A 14,260-nucleotide genomic window follows, 5' to 3' on the forward strand; every position below is an offset into this window, starting at 1 on the left:
GAGCTGGCAAGTGGTTCATATTTTATCCCACCTCTTCATGCACAGCTCCTGGCATAAAACATACATATTCTTCTTAGTTATTTTTTTCCCCCAGTGGATCATCATGATTTTCTCAGGAGATTATTTCTAAATCCAGTAATTAATACTTGGTGCCCAGCTGTGATCAGCTGACTCAGTAGCCAAGGAAGGTTTTTCTCTTTTTCCCACTCTACATTCATTAATAAATTCACTATCTGACAAGGCTTCAAAGCAATCCACATAAAAATGTTTGCTCCTTTTTAGCTGGGTTCATGTTCATCAAATCTCCTTGCTCCTGGTGCCATCTGTGGTGCCAGCAGGGCTGAAGGAATGAACTCCAGGGTGGTTCCTAACCTGGAATAAGAATTCCAAGGGACAAGCAGAGCTTTGTTCTGCTCCTTTCAGCCCTCAGCCTGCCCTTGGCAGTGATGCCTTCAGCCAGGCTGCAGAAGCACATGCTTTAATGCAATCTTCACTTTCCAGCTTTCATGCTCAGGAGAACACTGGGGAAATGTTTTATTTATGGTTTTGTGGGAATGGACATAAAGCTAGGCAAGAAAAAGTGATCCTGACTGACATCTAGTTTCAGACAGAGATTTTTGGTATAAAACTGAAGTTACATTAAGAGAAAGAACAATTAGATACAAAATTAAAACAGTCCTTGAATGTAAAATAAGTCCTTTTTTTTTTCCCCAGACTCATTAAAAGTACCTTGGATAACATAAAATTAAAAGGCTACCAGAGCATAGTTCCTTCAGTGCATCCACAAGTAATTAATTATCTCTTCAGTTATGATTAAATTAGACAAATCATCCAAACTAGTGGTATGGTATCACATCTTTAAAATGTGATTTCATCTTTTAAAATCCTTTTTCTTCTCAGTTATATCTCTGTTAGCTTTTATGATTTAATCTAGCACAATAATATATTGTCATGAGCACTAAGCATCCATTGCTATTCTCAAACTATTTAAATTCTATAAACACTTGAGATAGTTCATAAATTTGTCTGTAAGCTAAAGAGAGCCAATGACAAGGATCAGCCCCTTAGGAGTACATCCGGGATGTTTTGGAAAACATCCTTGATCCACATCAGGCTGAGCCCAAGAGCTTACAAAGCCCAGAGATTTTTCTCTGCACAGAATAATCTGTTACTTGAGGTCAGGAATTCACCAGGATCACAGCCCTGGATTCAGAACTGCTCCCAAACTGATTTCAAGCAGAGCTGCTCCAAGTTGGTGGCAGTATCCAGTGCAGAGTACTCAAAAGGGATTGAAAGTGTTCCAAAAAGTGGTTCATTAAATTGTAGGCCTGTAGCAAACATTTTAAACGTAGGCAGCACAGGAGGAGTATCTGCTATTACTGCCCCTTGGGGAGGTATCACTCAAGCACAACACTTTTTACCTTCAATAAAGCATCTCCCAAAGCCTCAGAACTCTTTCCAAAAGAGTGATTTCAAGAGGGTGTTTTAAAAACCTGCAAATAAACATCAGCAGCCAAAGTACTTCACCTTTTCTTTGATGATGGACAGCTTTTCCTGAACAAAGTAAATGCAGTTCAGTAAATCTAGACCATGGCAAATCTTATTCAATGGTGCTTCCTTGAAAAGAGAGGAAGTATCAAAAGCCCTTGTCCTATCCAACCTACAATCCCTCTTCTGCTTTGCCATTTCTGGAGCTTTTGTAACAAGCTGAAGATGAAATACTCAAAACTGAGTTATTCCACAGCTAACCTTCAAGCAGAAAGGTTTTAAGAAACAGAAGTACCCTGGCATTTCCTGAAGCTAAAACAAAAAATCCTGGCAATGCAGAGAACGACAAGAATATCATAGCAGAAGATATTAAACATGGAAAACAGGGCAGATCTGATAAAGTAACTACCAAAGATAGCAGGTCACACTCTGAGGAGCAGTGAAATAGTTCATTAGAAGGGCAGACACCTGTACCAGAGGAGGAAAAGCATTCTTTTGGATGCAATAATCTTCCACAACCTTGGAAGGTTTTGTTTGTAGAAGGAATTTCCCTCTGTTCTTTCAACCATTTTTGGTTTCTATGATGATGTTTTCTATAGATCCAAGCCCGCACCCAGCCCTCCTCCAGGCATTTTTTCCTAATTTTACAGAGGCAGAGCTCTCACCAGAGCTCTCTCCTTCCCAGGACTGAGGAAAAGCAGAATGTTGTAGGACTGCATTTCTGTGGGGTATCTTGTACAAAGTTTACTTCTGTATTTCACAACAGCCTGACATCAGTGACTTTTGCTCTGTCAAAGATTCACTGTGAGCACCAGGTCCTTTTCTGAAACCCAACCTTTTTCTCAAATACCAGCCTTTCAGTACAGAAAAAAATCATATCCCAGATGAATTGCTTCTTACTTAGGGGATATTTTTCTTCTTTTGCAAGCAATTTGAATTCCAGTTCTCCCCACCAGTACCGTACTTTCATATTCTTGCTTGTATTTGCCAAACACCAACTTAATAAACACACTCCATTCTGTCATCCCACCAGTAATACAAAATACTGAAGGGGTGTCCCACTCTGAACAGCTGTGCATCCATCTCACAGGAGTCCTTGCTAAACCATGTTTTCCAAGATATTTTCAAAAAAAGGAAGATAATTTAAAAACCTTTACTGTAGCCAAGGTAAGATACCACCTCACCTCAATTTACAAGCCTGCTAGCTTGTAATAAAAAACATTTATTGCACTGATATGACAAGGTTCTTTCCCTTGATGAGTTTGTGTTGGCTGCTGTTCATCTCAAATACCTTTCAGATTGTTCATTAATAGCTACTCACAGATTTCTTTCTCTTAAGGGTGATCTTTGATTCTTCTGTCACTTTGCTTTATCATCTTTATAAAGATAAGCATACATAGATCCATTTTTCAATATTAATGAGGGGATTCCATCTTTCTTAATGTAACTGAGCATCAATCTGGGATCAAGGAAACAAAGTTCCAGGCAAACCCACATGCAAAACCAAGTATTTGTGGGTGCCAATAATTTGTCCCAACATGAGCTGAAGCTCAAATCCCATTTTGATGCTCCTGATAGAAAAGTGGCTGACCTCAGCAGTCACTGGATGAGCTCAGATCTCCCCTACAGACACCAACAACTGGCAGATTTGCAGGTGCAAAGGAACATCTGCAGTCTCTCTGACCTTCCACAAGCCTAAATTCAGGTTTCAGAGCAGCAGCACTGTCTCTCTTCCAGGATGTCACTATTGTTTGGGGGGTGAGCCTTTCCTTAGCTCAAAAAGGGGTCACCCATCATTACCATCTTTTCCTCCTGCTGGTGGCACTTTTTAGCTTTTGGGGTACACAGCTCAGTAATTTTACTGATCTCATCTCCAGCATCCCTGTTCATCATCTGAATGAGAGTGGGATCCAGGAATGCAGCCACTGTCTGCCTGTCCTCCCTGTAAAGTGTCTGTTCCTTTCCTGTTATTGGTACTGTGGCATTTCCCAGTCTTTGGGAGAAGACCTCCAAATGCCTGCCATCTGATGAAGTCTCTAAGATCATTTGTGTTAGCTGAAATAACCAGTCTAAATTCTTTTTATATTTCTTTTTCTGTTCAAGGACTGGTTTTGCCACCAGATGGCAACAGAAGATGGTTATGTGTGAGGAGTAGTCTTGCAATACACGAAATTTGGATTAAAGCTCTACAACCTCAACAGAAAAGAGCATCTGCAAGACTTCAGAAAAAATCAGAATGTCTTTTGAAATGTATGATTTAATTTCCACTTGGTATTCCAATTAACAGAACTCAAATGTGGGTATTGTAAATATGACTCATTTCTCTAACAAATGTCCACCTCAGCAAAGAATTTCAAAATCTGTTAATCTGCTGAAGCAAGAAGAAAATCTGAAATTGCTCCAAAACCAGTTATCAAAATAAGGAAAATAACTCTCCTAGAGCCAGGATATTTCAGATGTAAATAAATACCAGGATTTATACAGCAGGCAATGGGTTTTTAACAAAGAGAAGACCTACTACAAAGGTTTCACATATTTTTTGTTGGCACTGCTGTTCAAAAACAATGTACTACCTAATTCCTCAGAATCTAGTCATTATCTCACCTGCAGAGGCAGAAGAAAGCACAGCAAGAAGAACAGATTGCCTAAGGTTACACAGAATGTGTGGCAGCAGAAAGAAAAAAATAAACCACAAACAAAACCCACAACAAACAAAAAACCAACAAAAACACCAACTCATCTCTCAAGATCTCAGAAATTTCAAGTCATTACCTTCTAAAGCTTACTCAGCAGCATTACTTAAAATATCTTTAACTCCAACAAAAACTATTTAATCTTACTGCTGTGTTAGGTAAAAAAACCACCAAGCTAAGAACTATACTCAAAGGTGAAACAAAAACTTAGAATGTTGAAGAAATAAATTTTAATGTAAAAATGAAGGAACATCAACTCAAAGGAAGGAAAACCCAGCAGCTCAGAAGCACACTTGAAATTCTCATCCCAGGTCATGTGTGCACCAACACTTGCATCTTAAAGACAATTTCTCACATTATCAAACTCAGAGAAAAACACTCAAAACTATTAAAGACTGACTTGTTACTTACAAATTTGCAGGAATGTGGAGTGCAAATGCCATAAAGCCATTTAGGAATTGTACTGGTACCACCAAAACATGGCAGTGACTAAAGGAGGCCAAGGTCACTGAGAAATAGCTTTGTACAAACTACACAGAACTTTTAAAATGGGTCAACAAAATTAAAAAAAAAAAAAAATATATATATATATTCCACATCTCTCATGAGCTGCATTTCTGACTATGGAATTGTTCAATGTTACCCCTGCAGGGGTACCAGCTCTTTACCCAGATCTCTCAGATGCTGGAGGATCCCTGGGAACCCCTCCCAGCCAATTCCTGCTGCCCCCTTCCATGCCATGCCTGACCCAATGATGGATGGGCAAAGCTTTCTCTGACTTTGATTTCATCTCTTAGTGCAGTGGCTCAAATGAAGCTTTAACCTCCTTTGTCAATCAAATTCACATTCCAAAATTAATATCAACCACTTGCAAAATGTTGCTGAAGTATCTTGTAGTCATCTGTGCATGCCTGCATAGGAAGTGCCCCCTCTCTCCCAAGGAATACTCCAAAATTAAAAACAGTTACTTTTAAACCTCAAGAAAAATCCTAGGATTAAAAATTAGTTTTGTTTACTACAGTAACAAAAAGCTGATCCAGCCCTCTAATTATTGTGTAACATTTTGGATAATTATGGGCTCCACAGAAATCAGCCCAGCATCTGCTTCCTGTAAAAGAACACTGTGCTTCTCTAAGCAGTTTTCTTTATTTTCTTTTCTTAAAATTAGTTCACAAAGATAAAGGTGACTTAAAAGATAAAGTTACTTGGAATTTCACCATCAAAAACAACAACAGTGGAACAAAGTTTAAAGAAAGTAACAAAATAATTAAAGCTTGCATTTTAAAGGCCTTGGCATTTAATCCCTAACAAGAACTTCACAGCATTTCCCAAAGGGAGAAATAAACCTTGACATCCAGGAAACATAAAATTAGGCTGAAACTCAGCTCTCCTGAATTTTATAAAAAGGTCAACACAGAGCAGTCAGGGTAAGTTTAGGATGGGTGTCAATGAATAAATATTTAACCACCTGAGGTCAGATATAAGACAGGTCCCTTCAGTTCAGTCTTTTTGAAAGGATTCAAAAAGCTCAAAGCTTTTGTTTCTTCTGCTCTTGCATGGTGCTGGAAAAGTCAGAGGAAGACTCTCCACAGCTAAGCCTCATTCAGGCATTTCTGCATCATCTGTCAGAGGCCAAAAGCCAGAGCTGCAGAAATGGCAAGAGTTCATTCCCCCAACATATTAACATATATTTATAAATGTTATATATACATAAATATAGATATATATACAAATGTTAATAAATACTATATATAAAGCACTATAAGTGTATGACACACTTGACAATTTAAAAGTTTCTAAGCTGAGCATGCAGAAATCCTGAATTCCACTGTTTTTCCTTTCTCTTCCACAGTGTAAACACCATGGAAAATTTTATAGAGGCACCAAAATGATGATGGCATTTTAAAAGAAATAATTCAGAAAACACCCTGAAGCCCAAGCAGACTGTAGTCTACCTCCCTGTTGAACACTGTGAAGAGCTTCAGGACAGAAATACACACAAAAACTTCATTACATCTCACACACAGGGACAGACTAAACTTTTACAGGCAGCTATAATTTTGGTTTTTTCCCCAGTTTCATCATGGTACATAATTCAAAGACCACTTGTTGGTTTCAGTGCTGGTTTGGATGTTATTTTGTTTCTTTTTTTACTGTTTGAGCAGAAGTAAATAGCAAACTAGTAAATTTTGTTGCTTACATTGGTTTAGAAGTAACAACACCAAAAACTGGAATGATGGTGAACCATAACTGCTTTTAGCTATGCCAGGGAGCTGAGCTACACCCCAGCAGATCAAGTGCCCTGTGGAAGAGTACAGAGTGGTGAATTCTCATGAAAGATCTCAGTATGTCCCATAGCTTAGTGGTACAACCAAAAATATTGCTAATTTTGACCAGACAAATACACAGAACCCTTGTTTTACCCCAATCCACCTTCTGCTCTACTTAGTGCAGTGAGCCCAACCAAAAAAGACAAGTTCTGAAAACAGCCTGAGTGGAATCAAATCTGTGGGCCCCGGAGCAAGAGCTAAAGGTAGAAGTGCAGCAATTTTGGTGTGTTAACTAATACAACTGCAAAGCTCACCAAGAAATGAATAAATCAAAGCTAATTTCCAAAGCATATTGCATGTAATGATGTGGTTCAATTCACCACGTGCTCCAGGATTTAGGCATTATCACTTTCCCACAGTGGGAAATGGGATGAGTTGGTCCTGAACTTACAATTTTGGAGTAGCAGCCCTTTGTTCCAGACAGTCTGGTGGCATCTCCCTTCACATTGCCCGTGTCTTCTTAGAGAAGTTTTTCTCCTGCTGAAGTACACCAGCCCTTTGTCCAGGCATTGACCCAAAAAGAGGAAGAGATTACCTGTTTTGGCAGTGATGAGCTGCAGGACCAATGGCCGTCTTGTCACAATTCCAGAACCTCGTGGAAGAAAATCCCTAGAAACATTAAAAAATAGTTACTAGCCAGAAGTAATGTGCAGTTACATAAGATGTTGGACTCATTTGGAACCTCCTCTGCATGGAAATGGAAAGGTGGTGTGGATAGATTTATAGCAAATACTGCTATAAAGTGAGGCTGTTAATTTTGGTTGAAGATAATAGTCAGTCATTACATAGGAGACAAATGTGTATTAAAGCTGAATTTACCCAAATGATTTTGGCATCACTGCACATTTAATCTGAAGAGGATCTGGATACAGGAATACACACACACACACACACCAGAGCTCTGGACAAACCAAACTGGCAGCACTCTGCACTACTCCTTCACACACTCAACTTCTGCCAGTTCAAATCTCCAAATAACTTTTCCACCAACACACCTGCCCAGAAGTTTCTCAGTGAAAGCAGAACACCAAAAGTCCTGTGGAAGAGAGGGGAGAGTGTTCTTGGACCAGAAAGGAAGCAAGAAAACAAACCCAGCAGCTCTGCCATATCATTATGCATCCCCATGGACCTTTCCATGCCTCTAAAGACAGGGAGACTCCTTATGCAAGTGGAAAGAAAGAACCCCAAAGCAAAATAACTCATTTTTCTCAGTGTCTTCTCCAGCTGCCAGATCTATTAAACATTTTATAACTATGAGATGAGGTTCAGAGAGAGGCTTTGAAAAGTGTTCCCTTCAAACAGCATCTTCAGAGGAACAAAATCCAGGGGTAAACAGAGTTTCACAATCAGTGTAAGCTCATCAAAATCCCCTCATTTATCCTGCCTCACAAGGGATGCTGTATCACTTTCCTGCCTGCCCTAGCAGCACTGCTAGCTCACCTCTGTGGCTCAGGAGAAAAGCAGTGCAGTGAAGGTTTAGGGCAGGGATTTTCAGTCCAAGGGCAGAGCTGCTGTGGGTGACTGCTGTTACACACCTGGGTGCCTGTGCAGAGGTGAGGACTGTGCAGGGTCTGTGGGAGGGAAGGGCAGAGGGACAAGAGCCAAAGGAACAAAGCACAGCCCTGGCAGCCCGTTAGACACAGCTGCTCACACAGGTCTGCCCCAGCCTCCTGGGCAATCCCCTCCTGCCTGGAACAGCCACTGAGGATCTTCACACTCACCTTGCACTGCTTAATGGAAGCCTGACTTTCACAGCTCCTTTAAAGGCTGCACTCAAACCTGTGTGGTTGTAAAAGGCCTTGAGGGTACATCTATGAGAAACAAACCACACAAACATCCAGGATATTACTTGTGCAAAGCAGAGGATGCCAGGTGTGAGCAGTCCCAGGCAAGGACAGGCTCAGGAACACAGAACTGAACCTCTTTCCACAAGCACCAACAAAGTGACAAAGCTTCAGCAGAGAGGAAACACAGCAACTCTATTTGTGATAGGAGTACTGAAGGTTTCCTTCCTAACATCTAGACATAAAAAAAACATAAAAATAACATAGCAAGCAGTTCTGAGGCTCTGAGGAATAAGGCCAGCTGTCCTGTGCCCCACACCACTTTAGAACTCCCCAACATTTTGAATGAAACTGTTAATTTGTAGCTAAATTGTGTTTCCCCTTCCCAGTACCTGTTAATGAGTGCTTACTGCGGGATTACTCTGCAAACCAAAGCACAGCATAAAAGGGAGGCTGTTCAAACACAAACTCACTCATTAACTTCCCTACCCAAACTCAGACCTGCAGGCAGAAGAACAATTAATTAGGAATTCAAGTAATCTCTAAAGCAAAAATACTGCAAAAACATCAGGTGTACTGATTTCAATCTGCTGTGATGCTTTATGACACTTGAGACAGCAACAGCAGAGAGGAATTAGTTTAAAGAGATGTCAAAAGCCTTCAGATAAGTCTCTGTCATAATTTCAGTATCTGCTAATGGAGAGAAAGCTGCCCCTCAATGAACACTTACTGCTGTTTTCTCATGGGGAAACAGAAAATAGTAATGGGAACATGGTCATACTTCTGTGTGCACTGAAATGAATGCAGCCAGGAGGTACCAAATTAAGATTACAGTTTCATACACTGGTGTTCAAGCATTTAATATCTTTCATATATATATATATATATATTCTTTTTTTTCCCCATCAGGAAGCTAAAATGAATTGCCACTCAGGACAAAGTGGTCACCTAAACCAGTGTCCTCTACAGCACCACAAGAGAGAAGAAAATCCTTTGGGGAGTCAAAGGCTGAAAAGATTTATTGATTTTGTGCTTCAGAGTAAGCACATTCAGCAGTAAAGAACACTGCATTAATGCAGCTCCCTGTGTACACAATGCTCACCTTTCCCCAACAGCAAAATCACAAAGAAAGGTTAAGACAACAATTCTCCTTCAGAACATGCTCTTAATATGCCCAAAAGTGATGGCATTCTTTACCCCTGTCCAATGAGCTGAACTGTTTTCTGTTCAAGCAAACATCAGCAGAGAGAAGTTCCTGCTTGGTGAGAGGGAGAGCTGCGTTGATCACATAACCAACACAACAGGACATAAAACTTCTGCTACAAATGCACATTTTAAAAGGGAAGAAGTCAAAGAATGAGGGTAATGGGCTTCACAGGGAGAGCTCAGGAGAAAATTCTCCCCCACCATTTAACCACTGAATGGGTGTTTTACCTCTGTGAAAGAGACACTGACGTCAATCTGCCCACAGGGATAGGGAATTTTTTTTTAACATTTGAAATTTCAGCACCTGTGTACAGGTTCTGTACAGCTCCCTGCAGGTTCTGTACATTCTCTGTACAGCTCAAATCAGATGTTACAAATAAATACATAAATTCTACTTACAGGGAAAAAAAAAGCAATTTTTTAAACACACATAGAAATGTGAGTCAAATCTGAAACGCAGCTTGCATATTTTAGGAAAAACAACCTAGTACCACGCAGCAGGGAATCAGGTTAAATGCTGCACAAGTCCTGCAGAAATGCCTACTTTGACATCCACAGGACAGGAGGCAGCTCTCTAAAGGGTTTGTAAGTGGTGCTGAAGGAAACAGGTCTGGATCAGAAATGGTCCCACAACTTATACAAGTAACAGCAGCAGGAAATGCAGCAGGAATGAACAGAGCCAAGTCTCAAAGGTTCCTTCTGACCAAAAGGACAATGTCTCTCCAGGCCCTGATGGCACACCCCAACATTCTTCTAAGATTTGAGACAGCTGCTATCACACCTTTTGGATAGCATGTACACATCTGTTATTGAAAGCTGGGATAAAAAATTCATATCAGAGTTGAGGCAGCTGCAGAGAAATCCATCTAGGAAAATATTCATGCCTGAGAATTGGTGCTCAAAGGCACCACCAAGGGGAGAAAAGGCTGTTTTCTGTGGAGGAGCAGTGAGCCTGGGAGCAGCTCTGTGCACAGCTGCAGGGCCACTCAGCAATGAGGAGTGCAGGAAAGAAGAAACACACTGGGAATGAAAGCCCTGCTCCTTTAAGAGACATTCATCCTGCATGAAGATTCCAGCTACCTTTCCATCCTCACTCTCAGCATTGTCACACAGAGCACTGAGCTGACAGCAGCTCTACCAGCCCAGCAGTGACAGCACAGCCCATCAGCAAGGCCTGGCCAGGGCTGAACTTATCCAATGCAGAGAGGAGGCAAACAGCCAGATCTGCCAGGAACTTGTCAATCTTAGAATGCACTCAGCTGTTAGAATATTGCTAAATATTTTCAAGAGCAGGGCTAAAAAAATTTTATCCTATAAAATTACTCATGTCTTCATATTTATTAATTTAATTTTATTTATTCTTTATTTAATTTAATATTATATATTACTGCATAACATAAGCTGTGTTGTCTTCTCTAGCACTGCTCATTTCCAGTATCAGAGATTGGACAAGTGTATCTACTAAATTTGGTGTCTATTGTTTGTTTAATGCATAAAGGAACATACAGGAGCTTGAATTTGGCTTGCTAAAAGCCAGGTCTCAAACTTATGCCACAGCATGGTGAAACAAGTTAGTGACAGCAACACTTCAGCAGTTTATAACAACAAGCCAGTTTGGGCTTTAAGGTGAAAAGTAATTTAAATACTCATTCATTGAAGAGGCTCATGGAAGAGATGGAAATTTCAGGAAGGGCAGAAACTGTAGGGAAATGCTGAAAAGCAAACTAGACAGGGGCTCCTCAGAGAGGTGGTCTCAGCATAATGCAGGACTGCAGCTTCCACAGGAAAACACATAAACAAATAAACATAACTTCTTTCAGGGGATTTCCATGGAGAGTCTCCATTTAGATCTTCAGCACACTAACGGTATTTATTATGTTTAAAAAAACAAAAAGAAAATATGAAATGAAACGGAAGAATCTCCAGTTTGTGTGAAAAGTGATGATGCATCATTATTTAAAACTTATTGTAGTTTCAAAAGAATAACTTACATTTGCTTTTCTTTGCCAGTATAGGGCTGAGAAATGTTCAGTGCTTAGATCAGTTACATGGTCAGTATCACACAGGATAAACTAATTTACATCAATACCAACATAATTAATTCATACAAAACATAGGGGGAATCCAGGAAATCAAACAACCAAGATAAAAGTCAATGATTACACAGTAACTGCATTAATTAAAGAGTTATGAACAATTCTAATTGATAGTGATGAATTGTTTAAAAAATCACAATTGCCTCCAAAGAAAAAGGCTCCACATTTCTCACCAAGCACAGAAAGGTGCCAGGCTCAGGACAAAAACCAGAGTTTCTCACAAGAAGCAGAAATGACCCATCTCTTTCAGACAACACCAGCAATGGCACAAGAGCTCTCCCACTTACACCAAGTCCATCCCAAAGCCCCAAACCACCCCAAATGCAGAAAAGCCCTGATCCAGCAGCAGCTAATAAAACAACAGTGCATTGGTAGCACTCCCCACAGGCTTTTATGCCCAAGTTTTGCCAAGGAATGCAACACAGCTTTAATTGCAATAGGAAGCAATTGTGTCCAAAGTCAAAAGTTTTCCTGGGCCTTTTTCCAGCAGTGTTTATTGTTTTACACAACTCCAGCCTGGCACACCAGGAGCTCTTGTGGCCCACATTAGCAGCTGAATGACCATGCCTTGTGCAAGAGACCACACAGTTTCACAGCAACACTGACACATGTCCATACAGCATCTCCAAGTGCTGTGCAAAACACACAGAGGTACTCAAAAAGCTTTTATTTTGCTTCCATTTCTCATAGTTAGCCTCAGAGCAAAGTGCTGAAAAGCTCCACAAACAGGAAAAACCATGGTCCAGTGTAAGCCTGAGGATGGGAGGCGTGAAACATTTCTAACTTCTTTCATCAGGGTTTTAAAAACCCCATGAACTCCACCCCGGTAACTTGCAACAGGAGAAGTGTTAATGGTAAAAATTTACATCTGCAGATGTGCTCACTCTATCTCACCTGCTCCTGTGCTCACCAACCCCACCAGGATCCAGCAGCAGATCCTTCACTCACTTTCCATTCATTACAAAGCAAGGTGTGTCCAAGAGATGGGAAATGTATTTGCATTTACACAGAGGCCTTCTTAGGAATTAAGTCCATGAGATTTGTCATCACCAGCACAAGACACACCACCCTTCAAGTGCCAGCACAAAGTTCTCAAGAAGGCCCAAAGGCACTGCTCAGTTGTGCTTTGATGTTCTCAACCACGTGCCTTTTTAATTCAGTAACACAGAAGTGTTTCCACAGGACACTGAGATTTGGCCATGTAGGTCGTTCCTCCTCAGCTCCAAGTGCAGGGACCAGTTCTCACTGTCAGTCACCACTTGATTCCTCACCTCCTTTCATTAATTCCAGAAGAGTAAATGGGTTTTTGTTTGGCACAATGTCTGTCACTCAGGGGTCTCCCAGAGCTTTGTTCAATGGCCTAACAGGAAGGTGTACAAGACAATTAATCTGCTTTATTGAAGACCATGATACTGATCTTAATTAGGCCTCCCAGGCATGCTAAATGCATTTTAGAGGCTGTGGATTTTTAGTGATCTCAGATGTATCAGCTCCTGAAGCTCTGTGCTGATCTTTCCAGTGTGTTTTTGGAAGCCACACAGCATAGATGGCTGGTGTTTAGTTCATGTTTGGTCTCAGTTTGCAGCAGCCATTCTTTCAAGGTAAATCCTCCTTCTACTGATGGATCATTTTAATTAACCTGCTCAATCAAGCACAGTAACCACACTTTCAGCCCATGCAGTGTGTGCAGGGCTTTAGGGCAAATAAACAGAGTATCCAGACACCTTAGGGCTGTCAGCTCCTCCTCCTCTCAAGCAGGGTACATAAACTTGGTGGTTTTGAGAAGCCATTTTCCAACCCATCAATGTCCTTCACCACCACTGCTGAACTATGGACCTCAACAGCAAAGCAGAGACACCCCAGTTATCCTATCCATCACTTTCAAGTAAGAACACAGGTTGAATTAAAGAAAACTAAAAAATAAAGTGTTGAAAATCTTACACAGCACTACAGCTAGCAGCCTAAAATGTCTCTTTGGGTCCCTTTTCCCTCCACTCCTTTATTGGAATTGAGACCAACTATAAAAATCCCAGAAAGCAATGTTAAAAAAACAGTCTACTCAAAAAGACCCAGCTGTGGGAATATGAGAGTGTTGATTCTAAATGTGACAAAAAAGGTATTTTTGAAAAGTCCTTGAAAAACTGGCAGGGGATTCCAGTCACCCTAACTGGGGAGCTCCAAAACAAGTATGCTCAATAGGCAGCACTCAGGTGAGAAAGCAAAGCTTGAGATTCCTCCTCATGCAGAAGACTGGGGAGAGAGCAGGCTCACAAATCCCTGTCATTGTACTTCTCTTGGATCTGGAAGATGCTTTCTGTAAGTACAGCAGCATTTCTGCCCAACAAGGTGACAGAAGTTATTACATCTCCCCCATTACACATCATGGGGGAGATCCCCCATTAGACATCAGGGCTATGAGAAAATCAGTGCCAAAAATTACTCTGGTCCCAATGGTGAAGTCTTCCATTAAACAAAACTGGAATCAACAGGTTCTCCAAAGCAGGGGACATTTGAACTCAAGTCTAGGAAGGCACAGACCTCCTTAGAGCAATCTAAGGCTGCATTTTGACAGCAGTGCCAGTACCCCACACAGAAAAAGGCAAGACTGTTCACTGGCCAAAGGAAAGAAAATGCACTCACAAGAAAATGTCTTTCACATGACA

The 14,260-nt window shown here is 40.8% G+C and overlaps 1 protein-coding gene across 3 annotated transcripts in view; it reads right to left on the bottom strand.

Moving 5' to 3' along the window:
- Positions 1-14,260, bottom strand: part of DNM3 (dynamin 3) — a 169,309-nt gene that overhangs the window by 145,999 nt on the left and 9,050 nt on the right. For all 3 annotated transcript variants that reach the window (XM_058030315.1, XM_058030314.1, XM_058030312.1), the window contains exon 2: positions 7,047-7,120. In XM_058030315.1, the coding sequence (XP_057886298.1) occupies positions 7,047-7,120 (74 nt within the window). The remainder of the gene's footprint in view (positions 1-7,046; positions 7,121-14,260) is intronic.

The sequence above is a fragment of the Melospiza georgiana genome, chromosome 9 (genome assembly GCF_028018845.1).
Source record: "Melospiza georgiana isolate bMelGeo1 chromosome 9, bMelGeo1.pri, whole genome shotgun sequence".
NCBI classification, from domain to species: Eukaryota; Metazoa; Chordata; class Aves; order Passeriformes; family Passerellidae; genus Melospiza; species Melospiza georgiana.